Below are 19593 nucleotides of genomic sequence, written 5' to 3'. Positions count from 1 at the left end.
TGCCCCTGGAACTGTAAGCTCAAATAATCTCTTCCTTCTATAAATTGCTTTGGTCAGTGTTTCTATCACAGCAACAGAACAGTCACTAGTACAGATATATAGAGTGTATTTATAATTGTTCTTTAATTTTGAAGGGGGAGGTTGTGGGTCTCTAGAGTAGTTCTTTTAATGTTTCTCTCTGAAATGTCCTTAGTTTATTGTCTACATTGTTTCAATATCCTTACTTTTTAAAAATATTTTTTATTATTTTTATTTTATGTGTGTGAGTGCTTTGCCTACATGTATGTAAGTGCAGCATGTGCATGCAGAACCTGCAGAGGTCAGAAGACGGCATCAGATTTCCTAGAACTGGAGTTATGGACAGTTGTTAGCCACCATATTAGTGCTGGGAATCCAACTCAGGTCCTTTGAAATAACAGCAAATGTTCTTAACTACCGAGCATCTCTCTAGCCCCTTATCTCCTTGATTGTTACTTTGCTTCTTGTTCATTTTTTCATTTTCATTTCCATTCATATATTTTGTTATAAATTTTTGATTTAACAGTGATAAATTTTATATTGCTACTTGTTGGACTTTTCTATAATTCTAGTAATATTAGTCTTCCTTCTGTGATGAAATATTTTGTAATGTTTGATCATGCTGAAGATTATTTTTAGTTTTGTTCAGATGGTTCCAGGTGGCCTTGAACAGTTCCTCACTTTGTCGCTCTCTCAACACAGTGCCCTGTAAATACACTACCCAGTACCTTGTGTTCTAGGTCTTCCAGCACAGGATCTCCCCAGCCCCTGTCAGCTTGGGGATCATTCTTCCTATTTGTCTCCATCTTTCCCTTGCAGAGTAGATTCTTCATACAGTGTAGAAACTGGTCCTCACCCCTACTCAAGGGGGTGCTTCTGCAGGTATCCAAGATGCTCCTTCCACTCATCTTTCCTCCGTTACGCTATTCTGTAAGTTCTAGGCACCTTCGCCTTCTTGAACTCAAATGCTATCTCATAGACTCCAGACTATTCAGTGCTGTGTGACAAGCCCCTCCCGCCCCCCGCCAGCTGTACAGCAATAGGCCAAACCTGCTTTCTTATTTCTTGGGGACGGTGACCTCTTTTCTGTCTCTTAGAATCTCTTATCTCATGTTTTACCTGCTGTTATGTAGGAATTGGAGAAAGTGATGATGGCTTTCATTTCTATTTTGCGGCAGAATGCAGAATTCCCTATGTTTTAAGGTAAGGTGGTCCCAAGGAGTGAATTGTGCCCATGAATAAACTTGATCACGTAAGTAAGATGGATTGGAGGAGAGAATGGGATGGTAGCTATCATCAGAGCAAAACAAGGGGAATTAAAGTCTCAGTGAGATGCTTACAGGAAAATGAAAGTTCTTTCACCAGTAAATCAGTTCCTACAATTGGTACCGTGTCGTGGAAACACCTACACACCTGTAAAACTGGATTTTCATCTAGACTTCATATTCGCTGTGTCTCTTCGGATAAATATATCAAATTATTTTGCATTTCAACGTCCTTGTAGATAAGCCAAAACTTTTAATGTCATGATTTTCCTGATCATAAGAGGGTGCATTGTGCAGTGGTTTATAGAATATACTTGGGGCTAGAGTGATGGCTCAGCTATTAAGAGCATGTGATTTTCTTGTAAAGGACCCATGTTCAGTTCCTAGTACCCACATGGCAGCTCTCAACCATCTGTAATTCCAGAGTCAGGGATTTGATCACCGTGTCCTGGCCTCTGCAGTCACTGCACACATGGCACATTTACAAATATGTGGCCAAAACTCTCATAAAATACAAATGTATTTAAATTTTCTTGGGTTTGACTCTCATCCCTGTAACTTACAAGTCAAAGAGATTGGAACATGGGGAAATGGTTTACTCTTGGTTAGTAGTGTCTGTTGTGTAGTAAGCCCTTGGCAGCTTGATGAGAGGACCCAGAGGCGGGCTAACCACAGTGCCCGTAGCACAATGTTATGTGTTATCATGACCATTGTCCATTGGCTTTCTAGTCTGAAGTTTTCAGCTTTGAGAATTCAGGGAAATGGTAATTCATATCCTGAAGCCCTTTCTGTGGCAAGAGAAAGGGTGTTTGTTTAGCTGTCTAGGACTCCCTGAAAATGATTTCAAACATAATGCTATGCAGTGGAACAAGAACTTTACATGAATAAGGAGTTACAGACCCTCAGAATTTTGAGCGTGTGCCTACTGTACAACTGCTGAGAACACAGGGATTTTCAAGTTTTACTTCATCACGAAACGCTGCTCAGAAAAGGAAGACCAGATCATGAAACTCCAAACATCTCACTTTGTTTCCCCTAAAATAAGATTGATTTTAATCAAATGGTCCAGCCTTTTAATACCTAAAGTTTTCACTAACTATTCTGTAATCCACTTACTGTTGTTGCATGTAACAAGTACCTGAAGTAACCCAGCTTATAAAGAAGAATGACTCATTTGGGGCCACGGTATGAGGGATCTTGACTGTGATGACAGTGTGTGAGTGATTTGTGAATCAGAAAAGGTCTACTTAGCATATGTTGGCTGGAAGGCAAGGAGAAGAACTGGGTTCCAAATATCCCCCTGAAGGGCATGCCACAAATGACCTAACTTTCCTCCACTAGACCTCACCTCCTGAAGGTTCCCCTACTCTAAGTAGCAATCACTGCAGGCTGAGACCTAAGCCTTCAATTTATGTTCTTTGGCAGACACTCAAGATACAGTAGATAGGTAGCATCTCTATGACTATAGACAGATCATCAGTCCTTTGTGCCTTGGCTTGTGCAGGGTGAGTATATTATTCCCATTGATTTATCTTGAGTGGGAAATCTGAAGGCCTGAATACATCACTTTGCTATCACTGCTGTAGCACATCTGTACAAACTGAGTGGCTAAGAGATGGCAAAGATCTTACCCGAGGATGCTGGAGGCTGAAATGTGTCTCACTAAACCAAGACCAGGATGCCAACAGGATGATTTGCATTTCTCTGTAGATTCTCAGGGAGAATCCCTTTCATCTTCCTAGTTTGTAGAAATGGCTACATTCCTTGAAATCCTTTTATGTTTCAAAGCCAGGGATGGCCAGTCCTAGTCTTATTCCAGGGCTTAATGTCTCTCTCTTTTGCCTCCTCCTTATAAGGACCCCCGTGATTGTACTGGCTGCATCCTGGGTTATCCAGAATAACTTCCAGCTCTCAGAGCCATCTGACTGTAACCTAATTTCTGTCTTCAGCCTCGGTTCTCTTTTTCCTAACACATTCACAGGTTCTGAAGATTAGGACCATCTTAAGAAAAGAACATAGTTAAGCTCCACTTTTTCAGTTGAAAGTCAATAAAAGACAACTTTGTATATTGTTTTTGAGGCCCCAAAGGGGCTCTGCAAATCCAATGTGCTCAAACACAGCAGCATAGAACATGAGATTTGCATCCCCCATTCTTTACCTCTTTCTGCATGGTGTCTGGAACTCACTGCCTAGTCATTCTCCAAGGCCTCGACCTAAGTGCACTCTCTTTGTTTGAATGATCCTAGAAAAAGGTGACTCTGAGATCAGTAATGGTTTCCATTTGCAAAACAATAGGGTTATTCTTGGAAGTTGAGTACATTACTTACTGCATGAGCTTAGATTTATCTGTAGATGTTAATTTTCTCATTGTTAATATACAAATTCTGGTATAGGCATCAAATCCATCCTGAAGAGATCAAAGTTCATCCTACATATTAGGTATGAGTGTATGGTTTCCGAATTTATTTCCTGGCAGAAAATTCAAATGAAACAAAAGAGAATTTGTAAAATTAGCTTAAGTATTCTGTTTCATCTGGACAGAGCCAAAAGGGCAAAGATGATTGAAAGTGACTTTCATCAACTCATGCCTCCAAAGCCTGTGAAGTTCACAATGATGGTTGATTCCTTAGGGTAAGTTTCATTTAGATCAAGTGCTTTTAAGGAACGAGAATTCATAGATGACTTTGGAACCAGTTCTTAAAGAAGTCTAATTTGTACAGTAAGTAGACTGCTGTGCGATGTGACAGAAGAGAAACGTTTATCTTTGGAGTGTATTCCTGGTTGCTCTATCCTGAGTTCCAGGCTTTGACAAAGGGTCAATGCTCTCTAGCAGCTTAATTTCATCTGTGTTCCGCATGTGAGAAGGCACCATTTTTCATGGAGGATTTATGAGAACTCAAGTGGGATTACATACATGGAAGTTTGTAGCAGCAGTGCTAATGTCACAAGCTTAATAAATCTTCGGCATGGTTTTCTGCTCCTGGTGCAGTATGATAGGAAATTGATGCATAGCCCTCGGTGATGACTGACCTGTCCCATGCTCACAGAAGAGGCCATTAGAATATGACAGTTACGGTATGGATGGGATGGGTGCCAGCTCTCTTATTGATGGAGTTATCGAAATGTGTGGGCACTACATTTGTAACAAGAAGGTGCCTGCGGTTGGCCCCTGGGAACTGAGCCTGCAAACCCATTTTACCTTATCGACAGTGCTTAATTGCTAGAGCTGGGGCTGCCCTTGATGCTGTTCAGCTTTGGTATTGACATTGCTGATGTTATATTGATTTATAAACCAGTATTTGACATTTTGAAGATGATTTATTGTAAAATCAAAGATTTTTCCACTGAAAAGCAATGATCTAGCAATACCACGTGGACATCTCTGCATTGCCACGATTAGTTGCTGTAAAGTTTCAACTGCCTCCCTCAGGGGCCATGCTGGTCAGCTTTAACTGTCAACACGACACAACCTAGAATCACTTGGAAGAGTCTTAATGAGACGTTGTCTAGATCAGGTTGGTCTCTGGACACGTCTGTGAGGAACTGTCTTGATAGTTGAGGTGCAAAGACAAACCCTGAAGGTGGGCAGCACCATTTCATGGACTGGGTGCTGAACTATACAAGGGTAAAGAAAGCATAAGCACAACCAAGCAAGACCGTGTGTAACCTCTCTTCTTCGCTGTGGATGTGATGTGACTAGCTGCCAAGTTCTCACCATGGTCTCTCCTCAGTGATGGACTGTAACCTGGATTGTGAGCCAAATTAACTCCTTCCCTATGTTGATTTTTTGGTCGGGATATTTGTCATAGCAACTAGGACCTAGAAATGAAACTCTGACAGTAAGTGATGCAGGCACCCTCTGCCCGCCCGTTGCCTGCTCTGCTCCCATTTGTTACTGTGCCTCCACCCGCATTTCTTGATGGTTATTTTGGTCTGCTCTGCTGTTCTGCTGTTCTGACTCTGGGAAACTAAAGAACAGTTGGTACAGCTTTGGAGGCTGGGAAGCACACCATCAAGAAGCCCCAACTGGTGAGGGTTTTCACGCTGTTAGGAGCTCTGCAATTTTGAGGATATGCATGGTATCACATGGTTAGAGGATGCAGGAAAGCGGGAGAATCAAGCCGGTTTGTGTCAAAGAGCCACTCTCAAGGTAACCCACCTGTACACTGGATAATCTACAAATAGATTAATCTATTCATGAGAACTGAGTCCTCAAGCTCAAATCACCTCTTTGTGGTTTTGCTGCTGTTGGGTAGCTCAGGTTAGCCTCAAACTTGAGGCAATCCTCAAGCCTCAGCCTCTTGAGTGCTGGGATTTACAGGTACCCACCACCCCTCCTGATTCCTTCATCACCCTTAAAAGTCTCATCCAAACCTATCTTCACAGCTCATAACCAGGATTCTGTTTCAACATGACAAAACAGTGATACTGTTTCTGTGTCTCTGTTTCTGTTAAAAATGGGAAAAGAAACGCTAGATTAAAGGACAGCCAGAGCGTCCTAAAACTGCATTAACTGCCCGGCCCCCGTGGGTACTGACTTTGCTCCAGCTGCTGTGGCTGCCTGTGATTTCCAGCACATTCAGTGCCATGTTGAAAAGTACAGCCTCCTCCAGTTTTTCCTCTGTGTATGTGGATGTATGCATGTTTGCGTATATGGGGACACGTGTGTAGATGCACATTTGCATGGATATACATGCATGTGGAGCCCTGAGATGGATGTCAGGAACCACTTCCAATGGCCCTTCTATTCAATGAGACAGAGTCTCTCAATCAAACTAGGAACTCAGTGATATCGCTAATCTCATGAGCCAACTTGCTTTGGGGATCTCTTGTTTTAGCTTTCTGAGGCTGGAATTACAAGCTGCCATGCCCATGGGCATATATGTATGTTCTGGGGATCTTAACTCTAGTCCCTATGTTTGTGTGTCAGAAGCTAAAACGCAGATCAATTTCTCTAGCTCAGAACAGGTGCTGTGTTATTTTTTTATTTTTAAAACTATTAGGGATAGTTAGGCATTCACAGTTTTAAGAAATAATATGACCGTCTGCTCTGTAACTCCTCACTGCTCCCAACAGTAGTCTTATGGGAGTGTAGTCAGTATCACAACAAGGATATTGACATGGCCAGTCAAGACACAGGATGTCCACAGGATCACCAGAACCCCTTGTTTTTATCTTACAGAGCCATGCCCGCCCACCCACACTCCTACTTCCTTCCCCAGCCCCTCACTCCCCTCTCCCACAATGCCTCACCTGTACCATTGCTGTTTAGTTAGTTCAGCAATGGTTTGTAAATACAATAGTGCAGCTCTTAGAATGGGCATCTTTGGGTCAGTCAGGCTAATTGTCTGGAGATTCATTCAGGTTGTTTTTGTCTTTGTTTTGATTTTTGAGACTGGATTGACCTGCCTCCCCTCTGCCTCCAGAATGCTGGGATTATAGTCATGTGTGAGCACACCCAAGGATTATAGCACATGTTCCCAGCACACCCAAGCTGTGTGTGAGTCAGTTGCTCACTCTCATTACTGAGCAGTGTTCTGCTATTTGTTTGACTGTCATTTGCTGAAAAATAGCTAGGTCAATTCAATTCTAGGCTATTCTGGATAAAGTGTGCTTATAACTTGAAGATTTTTTGCATATGTAAATTTTCATATCTCATATATAAATGCCCAAAGTACAGTTGTTGATTTGTGTGACAGTATGTTTATGTTTTGGGAGAAATTGCCAATACTTTATAGAGTGTGCACCATCTTAACATTTCCAACTACAGTATGGGAGTGTTGCCGTTTGTCTGCACAGAAGCCAATAGTAGGTACATGTAGTATCGCATTGTGGTGTGAATTTGAATTTTCTCTAATAAGGTCAACAATCTTCCCTTTTTCCTTTTATGGCATTGACTGCATCAAACTCATGCTTCCCTAAGCGTCTGTGAAATGATTCTTCCCAGTATCAAAGCGACGCAGGCTCTACTGTGCTTTGTTTACCTTTAGTGTTTTATTTCTGTGGTGATCTCCTGAACATCTCCTCTCGCAGATTTGCCACATGAAGCTGACTCTAGGCTTCCTGCTGTAGACCAGCTCTTAGACGGAGCAAGCACAGCTGCAAACTGAGTCCTTCGGTGCACATCCCGTTTTCTTCCTTCCTCGTCCCTCATGTTCAGGCCTCTATTTCTATGTATTTGAGTATTTTCCCATGTTTGACCCACAAGCAAAATCATGAAGGATTAATTTCTCTTTCTGGCTTATTTCGCTCAGCATAATGTTCTCCAGAGTCATCTGTGTAATACAAATGACATTGTTTTCAAATTTGAATATTTTCCTATATATAAGTATATAAATATTCATATAAGTAGTATGTGATTTAATGCATCAACTATCTTTTCTAGTTTATTGTTAAGTGATAGTCACAGTATTTAATTATTAATTTGTGTTTTACATGCACATATACACATATATAAATCTGTTTGTTCATTTTTTGAGGGGGGAGAATGCACTCATCAACATTGTTGCTCAATTTAAAAGTTGTAGTTTTAGTCTTAATTTTAAATAATTTATTTTTATTTTATGTATATGAGTGTTATACCTACATATGTATAAGTGCACCCATGTTGTGCAATGCCCACAAAGGTCAGAAGAGGGTGTTGGATCCCCTAGAACTGGAATTACAGATGGTTGGTAGCTGCCATGTGGGTGCTGGGATTCAAACCCAGGTCTTCTGCAAGCACAACCACTGCTCTTAACCACTGAGCCATCTCTCTAGCCCCCAATAGTTTCACTCTTTTGAGGATCCTCCACGTTTTACATAATGGTTGTAGCAATTTAAATCCCACAAATATGTATAAAAGTTCCCTTTGGCAACCCCGCCTATGGCTGTTTCCTCTTGCCTTTTCTGGGATAACCACCCTGATGTGTGAGATGCATCTCACCATGGTTCTGACCTTCATTTCCCTGACCACTAGAGATAATACCTATGTTTTCACAAAGTTGTTTCTCTTTCTTCTTTGGCAAAATGTCTGTTTGCCTCCTTTACGTATATTTTTGTTGATATTTGTTAGTTTTTTTTTATTTTTGTTTTGTTTTTCATTTGCTTTTAGTTAGTTGGTGGACAGAATATTAGGCTTCGTTTTGACTTTTACACACACACACACACACACACACACACGACACCTATCCTTCTAACCTTATTTCACGTGTATTTCTGTTTAAGGTTACCTTACTTCCCATAAATGCATTAACATTGTTGAATAAGCCCGCAGCTGCCTTACTCTTTCCTGACTGTTGCTCAAAAACTCCCGCACACTTTCTCTTAGGAAGGTCACAGTCCGCATGATTTGGAGTGCTGTTCAGGTGCTCCTCCGTACCCTGGGGTGGGCATGTTTCCTAGAAAATAATCAACCAAGAGCATAACAATACCCAAGTAAATGTCTCTGAGGAACCTGCCCAGGAGGCTGTGTTGGCAGGGTTTGCAGACAGAAGGCACTATCGCAGTGTGAATGTGAGATGGTTCTACTGATTAGAGCCAAATTCCTGTCCAGGAATAAGCATAAAGGAACTTCCGGTTTCACACGTGATTACATTTTAATAGGTGAGTCCACACATGCCAACTACACAAATACTGAATTTAATCTACATGTGATTCGCATATATTTTCCTACAACGCAGCATGAATTGCCCCAAGCTGTACCTTTCACAGAACAAAAATTTAATTTTAATGAAATCAGACTCATCAGTGTTTTCTTGTATATGTCATGTTTTTTATTTGAAGTCTAAGAAATCTCCTTAGCTCTGTATTTAGAATATATATGTAGAAGCGTCTCTATTTTTTCTAAAAGAATTGCAGGCTTATATTTTCATTTAAGTACAAAATCGGTTTGGAGATAGTTATAAAAAGTGGGAGGTTAAATTTGAGGTTTGTTTGTTTGTAATTATTGTTTTGCCTGTAGATGTTCAATGGTTTCAAGAAAACGTGTTGAAAACACTCTCTTCCCTGTACTGCACAGCTGGTAAAAGTTGCCTGGGGTATTATGCTCTTACTAGTGGCAGCGGAGACGGTGGAGTTCTAGGCTTCCTATGTGGTCTCCACTTAAGCCAGAAGAGGTAATGTCACTGTGGTTTGCTGTGTTTGAAAATCTGGCTCTCTATGAAGATGGAGATCACTCTCAGCTGGGGGCCAAGGTGGAGCTTTGTAGCAGCTAGGAATTGTAGCATCTAAACTTCTTGGCACTGAGCCTCAGCAGCTGAGGGTAGAGGGACATTGACTGTCTGTGTTGTTGGTATGGAGGTGATTATAGCTATTAGCTGAAAGTTTTCTGTCTTGCCAAGTTCTCTTCTTTTTGGATCCTTTGAGTAGAGGACGCAGGCTTCTTGTTTGGGGCTTGAATGTGGTATGTGTGTGTGTGTGTGTGTGTGTGTGTGTATGTGTGTGTCCATGAGTGTTTCTGGTTTGTTGACTAAGAGACTGTCCATCTCTCAGTCTAGGATAAAGAAAGGCAAAGTGAACTTCACAAGTCAGCACCTGGCCTTCCTTTGCCTGAGGCTCCTAGCCTGCCCTCCGTCTATGTTGCCTCTTCTTGCCTTTGCATGCTCTCAGGATTTTCCTTGCACCAGGTGCGAACAAGGGAAAAGCTTGCCTGCTCCTCTACAGAGGTCATGGCAGGGAGCACCCTGTTTTTGTTTTTGTCTTCCCCCTCATTTTAGGAACTTTTGTTATTTTAATACTCAATTTACAGATACAAAAACAAGCTCAGAAAAGTTACATGGTAGACTCAACGTTTGATAGCTCAGAAGTGTGAGAAGGAAGTTTACAAAGGTACCTGCCAGACTCAGGATTGGACAGCTCCAGACTGTCATCCAGACTCCGGCCCCCCAGGGCGGGTGTTCTGTGTTCTGAATCTCCTCTGTTCATCGCATACAAATTAAAACGGACCCAAGGCCTCCACCAGAAACAAGCTGTCTTGAGAGTATCCACAGCACCACTTAGTAACACAGGGCTCTCCAGTTAGAAGCACAGTGAGCCACAGGATCTTGATTTGTTCACGGTCTGTTTTCCTTCTGTTTCTCTTCGTTTAATTCACATTCCACCTCAAAATGCCTTTGACATGTGTGGAAAGAGTGAATAGTTGTAACGCACTAATGTTCTCAAGAACGTACTAGTGGAAAGATCATTCATCGCAAAGCACTGAACTTCAAAGGATGCAGCTTGTGGCCAAAGGCGGCACTTGAGAGGTTCCTGGAGCAGAGGAGCCTGCAGGGGAGTTCTGAGATGTGGAAGCAATGGGACAGAAGCAAGGAGAGACAGATGCACCCGGAAAGGGATCTGACGGTCCACCCGACGTAACAGCTCAGCCACTGCCTGCACTGAGGAAGTGGTGTGCATTTGTGTTGTACGTACGTGAACACGTGTATGTGCATTTCAAATGAGAACAAGCCAGTTTATACATGAACTTTCAGCTGTGCTCTATGCTACCGATTTTTCTGGAATAAAGGACTTTTCCAGACTAAAATAAACCACCTGTCTTCATGTAACTTTCACATGACCTGTCTACTTTCCATGTAGTCACCTCCGACCTTGCTTAGTCTGACCATCACCTCCCACCTTCCTCAGTCTCATGTGATCGTAAGTGAATTCAGCATTCTGCCTCCCACTGGGCCCCAGACTTCAACTCCTCTGATAAAATATATTTCTCTCTGCTGCCAGATGACTGCATGCCACCCAGAACTCTCCATTATTTTTCCTGTAGCTTTCCAGACTCAGTGCAGATATTTTTAGAAGCCAGCACTAAGATGTCACATTTTCAGCTTCCTTTTGTTTTCTTAGGTATTACCAGATCCGAGTGACCTTGAAGGTGTCCTCGCGGATCCCCCACAGACTGAGCGCTTCCATTGTTGGGCAGTCAGGTGAGTAGAACAGGGCAGTGGGGTGCTTGCCCTGGTGGTCATGCATCATATGTCGCTGTGTGTCATGGTCCGGCATGACACAAGGCCCAGGGAGGCACCCCGTACATCACTGTCAGTAGTTGAACTGAGAATGTTCTGGAAAGACAGACCCTCTGTGAGAAGTGGCTGCGTGTGAATATTGTTGGGAAGGGAACTTGACTGAAGGAAGAACACCGAGTGGCTGGTAGTTGGGGGAAATCTGGCTACACAGGGTTGGTTGAAGTTAAGTCCAGGATAAAATAGATGGCTAGTTGAACTGAGAATGTTCTGGAAAGACAGACCCTCTGTGAGAAGTGGCTGTGTGTGAATATTGTTGGGAAGGGAACTTGACTGAAGGAAGAACACTCCGAGTGGCTGGTAGTTGGGGGAAATCTGGCTGCACAGGGTTGGTTGAAGTTAAGTCCAGGATAAAATAGATGGAAAACAGCCTCCAGCAGATAGGCAAGTTGAAGCCTGTTGCTAAGGAGCACCTGGTGGTGGCTGGGTGCAGGGGACTGAGCAAGCTAGCACTTTCCAGGCACCTTAGATGGTCTGAATTTCAGCACCCAGTGTGAGGAAGAAGGCTGTCAAGAAAACCCAGCTGTGAGGGATCGAGGCTGCTGGGCAGCCAGAAGCTTCTGGAGCCCAGAGAGAAGGACTTGACTAAGCGCACTGCAAAGGCCAAGGAAATAAACATGCAATTTTCGGTTAAAGCTATTCAATTTTTGGTCTAGTTTGGCTGAGTAATAACTGTGGTACAGTTGGTGTGTCTTTGAGTTTTGCGCTCAAATACTGTTTAGAACAGAATGCTAACAAAGGGATGCAGTGACTTAAAGTCACAGTCGGATTGCTCCATAGTGAGAGCTTATCACGTTCATGATTTCTTCCTCAAGGTGAATTTCCCAATTATACCACACTCGACTACATATGGTCACGTTACAAAAAGCACCCTAGAAGTGGTTCTGTAAACAGTGGCCTGTTGTGTTTGGTGTGTCAAGTGGGCCGAGCTGTCCCAAGATCAGTGATGTATTTCTGCCATCGACTGAGGTGAGGACTAAGAGCTTCATTTTCGGGCCGGACCCCTCAGCTCACTGGTTAAGGGATGGCTGAGATGCTGCCTCCAGATGGAGAGTCAGACTACTTACATGGTGGTTCCACCAGCCAGGCGATAACATGCAAAAGATTCCATTAGTTCCTGCCTCTGTATAGAACTGGTGTAGGGCTATCTCTCCTACATCTTGGTCAAAGCTAGAACAAGGTTGTCTGTCTTCACCAGGAGAGGAAACACATCCCATCCCTTTCTGTTAAGCACCATCTTCAAGTTTCTTGTTGGGAGGACACTGGTAGCTATGTTTGGAGACAATCACCCACAAGTATTTCCTATCAACAGCATGCATTTATGAATGGAAATAACGAGAGAAATGTTTTGGCAACAAAATATGAAATATAGAATAAAAGGATTGTCAAAGCAGGAGTCAGTGATAATTTGACACTCAGTGGTGGGGTTGTCTTATCATAGAAGCTCATTTAATTTGTCTTTATGTTCCAATTGTCTTTAATGTACACATGGACCAAGGTTCCCGAGTCTAGAGTGGCGGGGATCAGAACTGAGTGCTCAGATTCCCACCTTTCTCCCACAACTTCTAAAAAGTAAGAAGTTATTAAACAGGTGGCTTCCAAGCTTTTTCTTCATATATAAAGTGGGACAGTAGGTGGTATTTATCTCATAGGTTTGTGGTAGAAATCAAATGGATTCTCTGAGGAAGATGGTTAGAAACCTGCTAGGCACGGAGTAAGCTTAGGTGAATAGTTCTCTAGGATAAACGTAGTTACGGTGCACGGCACCGTTGTTTATCCAGCAGTATTCTACTCTGTGCTGGGCCTTGGAGACACCCCCAGGGATGGAGGTATTTGCCCTGGAGGGGATGACAGTCATCTCTGGAGACAGAAATGGTGAGAGAAAAGGCAAAGTCTGGTGATACCAGATGGAGCAAAGGGCCAAGAGCTGGGCGGTTTGATAGAGGAAGAGACTCACGGGGAGGTCTGTAAAGACAAGAAATTGGTCGCAGAGAAGGAGTGAGAGGATGATCAGGCGGAGGCCACAGAATGACCCCCATCACTAGAACCTGGATGGAGCCCAGGTTCTTCTCTCTGAACCTGAGATGCAGTGTGTTGATGAGAACCAGGTTAACCTGTACAGAGATGCAGAGCTGTGACCAGGCTTGTACCTCGTATAGGAGAGCACTATTGTCAGAAAAGTACAGCGAAATGAAAGAAAAGATTTTGACAACATGAACTGGGTGCTGTTCAAACACACAGCATCCTTTCCAGTGACATATGTGAGTAGTTCTGCACCACGTTATATGGAAACACATCTCAATAGTTCAGATGACTCGGATGCAGCTCCTTTAGACATGGAACCCTGTCTCAGAATTTTTCAAGACAGATATCCATGGTTAGATCCTGCTAATAAAGTGCAGCATCTAACGTGCATCACCTGTATGCTCATGGTTCTTTTAGGAGTTGGGGAGTGGTTTATCATCTGAGTTAGCTGAATATTTCCTTGAGTGGACTGTGACAGCTCTGAGCTCACAGAAGTTAGAAACAGTCTTTGCCTTGGGCTTTCTAAAAGGGCCCAGCATCTGAGAAGGGACAGGTACTTGAACAGGTAACAGCTGTAGCAATGTTGGATATATTTACAGACCTGAGCATGGGGTACAAAGAGGGGCATCTTTGTGTAGATGTAGGGACATTGGGAAGTTTGGCCCTAGGATTAGGGGCTCCATTATCATCAGACTAGGAAAGTATAAAGTACAGGTGATTGTCTAATGTTTCACTGAGTCTAGGTCTCCCCTCAGTGGTTCTAAACTAAAAGAGGATAAAGAGTCATCCTGGTATCCTTCTGTTCTTCCACTTTTGATGTATTCAAAACTAGAAAATAAATGGGGTCTGGAGAGATGTCTCAGCAGTTAAAATCACTGGCTGCTTTTGCAGAGGACCTGGGTTTGATTCCACCTGACAGTTAACAGCTGTCTTCAACTCCAGTTCCAGGAAATCTGATGCCCTCTTCTGACTTCTGTGGGTATTGCATGACACAGGTGTACTTACACACATGCAGGCAACACACTCATACACTTAAAATTAAATAATAAAGTAAAAATATCAAAGCTCGGAAATTAATAGATGAAGGACCCTGGCTAGACAGTGGGGTTGGTGGACGATAAGTCCTACTATGGTCAGACCCTGGACTCAGCCATGTCAAAATCCTCATCCACTTCAGGGTCTTCTTCTGAGTCTCATAGGTTGCTGAGTATTTGATCCTGAGACTTCTGCACAATGATGGATTGATGACAAAAAAAGGACATGGTAGTGCTCAGCTTATTATCACTCAATAAGGTGTCTCACCGTGGGCCCTAAGAAAGCTCACAGATGGAGCCATCACATGTTCCAAGACAGAGCTGATGAGGTGTGAGACAGAGACCTGTGATGCAGGTGGAGAGAGGCCAAGGTTAGGTGGGATGCTGTGGACGTCATTCTCTTGGAGGATGCATCGCTGTGAACCCCTCAGGAGAAGGTCTAACCATACGGTATAGACAGGCTACACACCTCTTCTGCTTGTCCTTTCCAAAATAAGACCCAACAGGAGGTTATGCCTTGCCTGTAGCTGGTTATGCAACAAAAACAGCAGAATGCACCCAGTAGCCACATGTGTTCTCATGTGACAGGGACTCTGGGAAATCTCACTGGTTTTCACAGTACTCTAGCAGATTACTAATTTCAGTATTCTTAGCAAGACACAGCACACACATATTCCTAGTTGATTTTAGATAGTATTTATATAAATATAAATACCTATTGCATTAGTTAGGGATCTCTAGAGGAACATATCTCAGGGAATGAATAGATACTGCAAAGGGGAGGTTATCAGATTGGCTTGTGTAACTCAGGATGCATAATCCAAGTGTTGGCACTGCATGCTGGAGAGGCCAAGAACACAGCAGCTGCTCAGACCATGAGGCTGGATCCTTTAGCAGTCCCAATCTGGGGCTGAAAACCTGGAGGATTTCTTGAGATCTGCAGGTCTTTGCTCCCTTCAGAAGTCACAAAGGACTTCAGTTGGGGGAACACTGGGTTCCAGCGTCAGTGGAGCATGACAGCGCAGAGACAGCAAGGTTGATGCACTCACCCTCTCTGAGTAGGCAGGCATTTTTCCCTTTGACCTCTGTATTGGCACTGCCACTAGAAGGTTCTGCCCTCTCCAGAGGCTGATCTTCCATTTCAGTTAATTCTTCAGAAAACACCCTCACTAAGCTATCCAGAGGCTCTCCTCTTGATCCCAGATCCAGTCAAGTTGGCAACCAAGATTCATCATCACATCTATACATAAAAAGTTATGTGTGTGTGTGTGTGTGTGTGAATGGTTGATCTCAAATTTTTATCTCTTATTCATAAGATGTACAGCAAGCCTCAAAGATCAAATCAATATTTAATAGAGAGGTAAACAGGGGTGATTAATTGAAAAGTGAAAATTAGAGTATTCTAGAAAAGAACCTAGATGCAGGGAAATTTTAAAATATGATTATGCTATTTCAAAGCAATTTCTCTTCTGAGTTCAGGGTCACCAGTAGTTATCATGGCCACGGCAGTGGATAGACGTTAAGTGTTTTCAGCCTCGGCAGTTTTCTTCCATCAAAAGGCACTGTTTAATAGATGTTGTTTATTTCCTCCTTCTGAGTTCAGGGTCACCAGTAGTTATCATGGCCACGGCAGTGGATAGACATTAAGTGTTTTCAGCCTTGGCAGTTTTCCATCAAAAGGCACTGTTTAATAGATGTTGTTTATTCCTTCTATTGAGATGGTAAGACAAACAAGTCATTCCCCTTGGGGGCTGATCAGCCAGGGCAGATGTGGTGCAGAGGGGCACTGATCAGCCAGGGCAGATGCGGTGCAGAGGGGCACTGATCAGCCAGGCAGACGCGGTGCAGAGGGGCACTGATCAGCCAGGGCAGATGTGGTGCAGAGGGGCACTGATCAGCCAGGCAGATGCGGTGCAGAGGGGCACTGATCAGCCAGGGCAGACGTGGTGCAGAGGAGCACTGAGGCTGTGGAAAATGGTTAGGTAAAAAACAGGCATCTCGGTGCACGCCTTTAATCCCAACACATGTGAGGCAGAAGCAGGCAGATCTCTGTGAGTTCAAGGCCAGCCTGGTCTACATAGTGAGTTCCAGCACAGCTGGGGCCATAGGGAGACCCTGTCTCAAAAAGACCAAAAGAAAAGAAAAACAAAACAAAAAAAACAGGCATCTCCAAGTCTCTGCCCATCAAAACAAAAGATGCCAGAGTAAACTGTGGAAATATATAAAGTCTACCACGATTAGTTTTAGTAATGTTTTGAGAGATAATTTCCATTTCCATTGAGTGGAAGCACTTAAGATCTTCATCATGTAGGGGGTGGGGGAGAGACATTTATTCTTCATATGAATCAATCTGATTTCTTTTCAGGGTCCCCTAGAGTATACCTAAACATCAAATATGCCTGAGTTTTGGAGAATGCTAAGCAGGTAAAACACTCCATGTCTCAGGCTCTGATCCACCTGGGTCTGAGGACAGCTAGAGGCTCCCAGAATGTCTCTCCCACACAGCCCTAGCAATACAAGGAGGTAGTACCAACTCAGTCACGCAGGTGGCTTTGGAACAGCCCAGGGCTTACCGATCTCTGCCCCTGAGCACTACGAGACCTGCTTTGCTGGATGTCCAGGGATCCAGCTGCCCGTGGACTGAGCCAGCTGTCCAGGGACCCAACTGCCCTGAGCATGGGACTCTCCTCTGCTTTGTCCTTGGGATGGCATTTAAAGCTGATTGGGTTCAGGGCCTCCTTTGGGAATTTTCATCTTCTTATCTCCTACCTCACTTGCTGTTGGTGACATCTGCCCTGCTCCTGGTTGGGCCTCCATTCTGGGCGTTTGCTCTTTCTACTCTGCTCCACGGCATAGACAGAAGGATGCACTTGGTTTCTCATGGGCTGTCTAAGGTGACAAAGGAATCTAGAGAGAAAAGTGAGCAGATAGGGCTGTGTCCAGCAGTGTAGCTCAGACTTCAGAGCAAGTAAGAAATCTCCCGGGACTCAGGAGAAAAATCTGCCTCAATAGCAGTGACACAGGCTCTAGACCTGGCATGTGGTCCTACCTCACCGACCTGCTTGACCTTGACCTCCATGTGCCTCATTTCCCTCCTGTCTACAGTGGTCTTAACAACAGCACCTTGTATGCGTTGTGGGGTTTGCAAATGCTAATACAGCATTGATACTCTAAGCTTTCAGTCAGTGCTGGTGACTTTTGTTTCTATTTTAGAAACCAAAATTAGCAAACATGAAGAAAATCTCCAGGAACAAAAATAATATCCTGGATGTGTTTCTGTGTGCTCAGTGTTTCTTGAGAGCCTCCTGTGGACGAGCACTGTGTCTGCAAACCCTCTGAACTCCTGCAAGCCCACATGCAGATAGCGTCTCCAGGAGGGAACATTCTACTTTGGAAGATTCCAGCATTTTCTGTGTTCATGGGAGACGGTGGATATTGAAATTGTGTGTCTGTCCTAGGAGGCTTTGGGTCTTTATGGACATAATTTCCTGCTAGGTAACGGGGCAAGCTGCATTATCCTTCTAGGCATTTTTATTTCCTGAAAGATCAGGAACCAAGAACACTCTTGGTTTTTAAAGAATGCCTTTGATTCATTCCTATTTATGTGTACCCAATAAAAAATTAGGATTATATTACTTCAGACAATCAAATGGCACTAACTCTCCCCACGGAGGTCCAACAACTGGAACAAGATGGCATTTAAATGAGAGCAGGGCTGGGCTAAAGAGCCATCGGAGACCAGAGCTCTCACAACCTGGCTTTCATTTTATCTGCACATGGTTCTGCTGATGTCAGTCAAAGACGGAGGGTGACTTCATGTCCAGGCTCATGCAAGGAAGCTGGCCAAGCACACAGTCCCCTACTTTATTTTGTTGCTGTTTTAAAATTATTTTTATTAGTTTTCAGTAGTTTCATACAAGGTCTACTGATCACATTCAGACCCCCTCCTCTGTCTCCATCCCCCTCCCCAGCTTCATGTCTAATATTGTGATTTTTCTTTTTAAAAGGCCTACCAAGACTGGAGAGGTGGGTTAGAGGTTAAGAGCACTGGATGCTCTTGAAGAGGACCAGGTTCAGTTCCCAGCACCCACATGGCAGATAACAACTGTCCTTAACTCCAGTTCCAGGGGATCCAATACCTTATTCTGGCCTCTACGGGCATTGCACGACACAGGTGTCCTTACATGCAGGCAAGATACTAATTCACATGAAATAAAAACAAATAAATAGTTAAATAAATAAAATATAAGAAAAAACCAGCCTACAGTCTGCTCAGCGTTCCCCAGATGCTCTTGGGTGTGGTTCATGCATTGGAGTCTAGCAACCCGCCAGGCATCACACCCCTAAAGAAAATGACTTCCAGCTATTAGCAATTACCAATAGGTCTTCAAACGGGGCCGGGAGTTTCTCAAGTCCCCCCTCTACTCTGTCTGGCCTGGTCTTGGGAAGGTCTTGTGCACTGGTGTCACAAGCACTGTGGGTTCATAAAGGCAACTGCCCTGTTGTGTCTGGAAAACAAATTTTCTTGTATTCATCCACCATCTTTGGCTCTTAAAATCTTTCCACCCCCTCATCCCCAATGATCCCTGAGCCTTGGGAATAGAGGATATGGTATAGGTGTCCCATTTAGGGACGAGCACTCCAAAGTCTCCTTTTCCCTGCATGATGACTAGCCATGGGCTGCTGCTTAATTGCCCTCTGCTACAAGAAGAAGCTTCCTGGGTGAGAGGTGAGTGATGTACTAGTCTATGGGTAGAGCAATAAGTCATTAGGACTCAGTTTAATACTGTGTCTGTTTAGCCGAATCACAGTAGCACGTTCTCCCCAGTGGCCTGTGACTTGTCTAGCCACAGGCTTTTGGCCCTGATAGCAGCCCAGGTATAGGCCCATTCTCTGAAGCGGGCCTTAAATCCAATTAGAACATGGTTGTTTGCTCTCATAGTATTTGAGCCCCTGTTCTGCCAATGGGCACATCTTGCCACATCATCGTAGCTGTCAGCGTTCGCAGGTTGAGGTGGTCTCTCCCAGTATCGCGCACTTGGAAAGCCAGTAGAGATGAGGCCTCAAGGTTCAATATGCGCTTGATTTCTCCTTGTTTGTTCTCGCTTCAGCAACAGGGTCTTATTATCAAGTTCTGGCACGTAACCAGATGAGGCCTCAAGGTTCAATATGCGCTTGATTTCTCCTTGTTTGTTCTCGCTCCAGTATGGAACGTCTTCAGCAACAGGGTCTTATTATCAAGTTCTGGCACGTAACCAA

The 19593-nt window shown here is 43.7% G+C and overlaps 1 protein-coding gene across 2 annotated transcripts in view; it reads left to right on the top strand.

The window, feature by feature from the left end:
* Positions 1–19593, top strand: part of Fam135b (family with sequence similarity 135 member B) — a 325309-nt gene that overhangs the window by 159296 nt on the left and 146420 nt on the right. For both annotated transcript variants that reach the window (XM_008838576.2, XM_008838577.1), the window contains exon 3: positions 11100–11179. In XM_008838576.2, coding sequence (XP_008836798.1) covers positions 11100–11179 — 80 coding nt within the window. The remainder of the gene's footprint in view (positions 1–11099; positions 11180–19593) is intronic.

This window comes from Nannospalax galili, unplaced genomic scaffold (genome assembly GCF_000622305.1).
Source record: "Nannospalax galili isolate Female #2095 unplaced genomic scaffold, S.galili_v1.0 scaffold919, whole genome shotgun sequence".
In the NCBI taxonomy this organism is placed as follows: domain Eukaryota; kingdom Metazoa; phylum Chordata; class Mammalia; order Rodentia; family Spalacidae; genus Nannospalax; species Nannospalax galili.
This window is presented reverse-complemented; position numbering and strand designations above follow the sequence as displayed.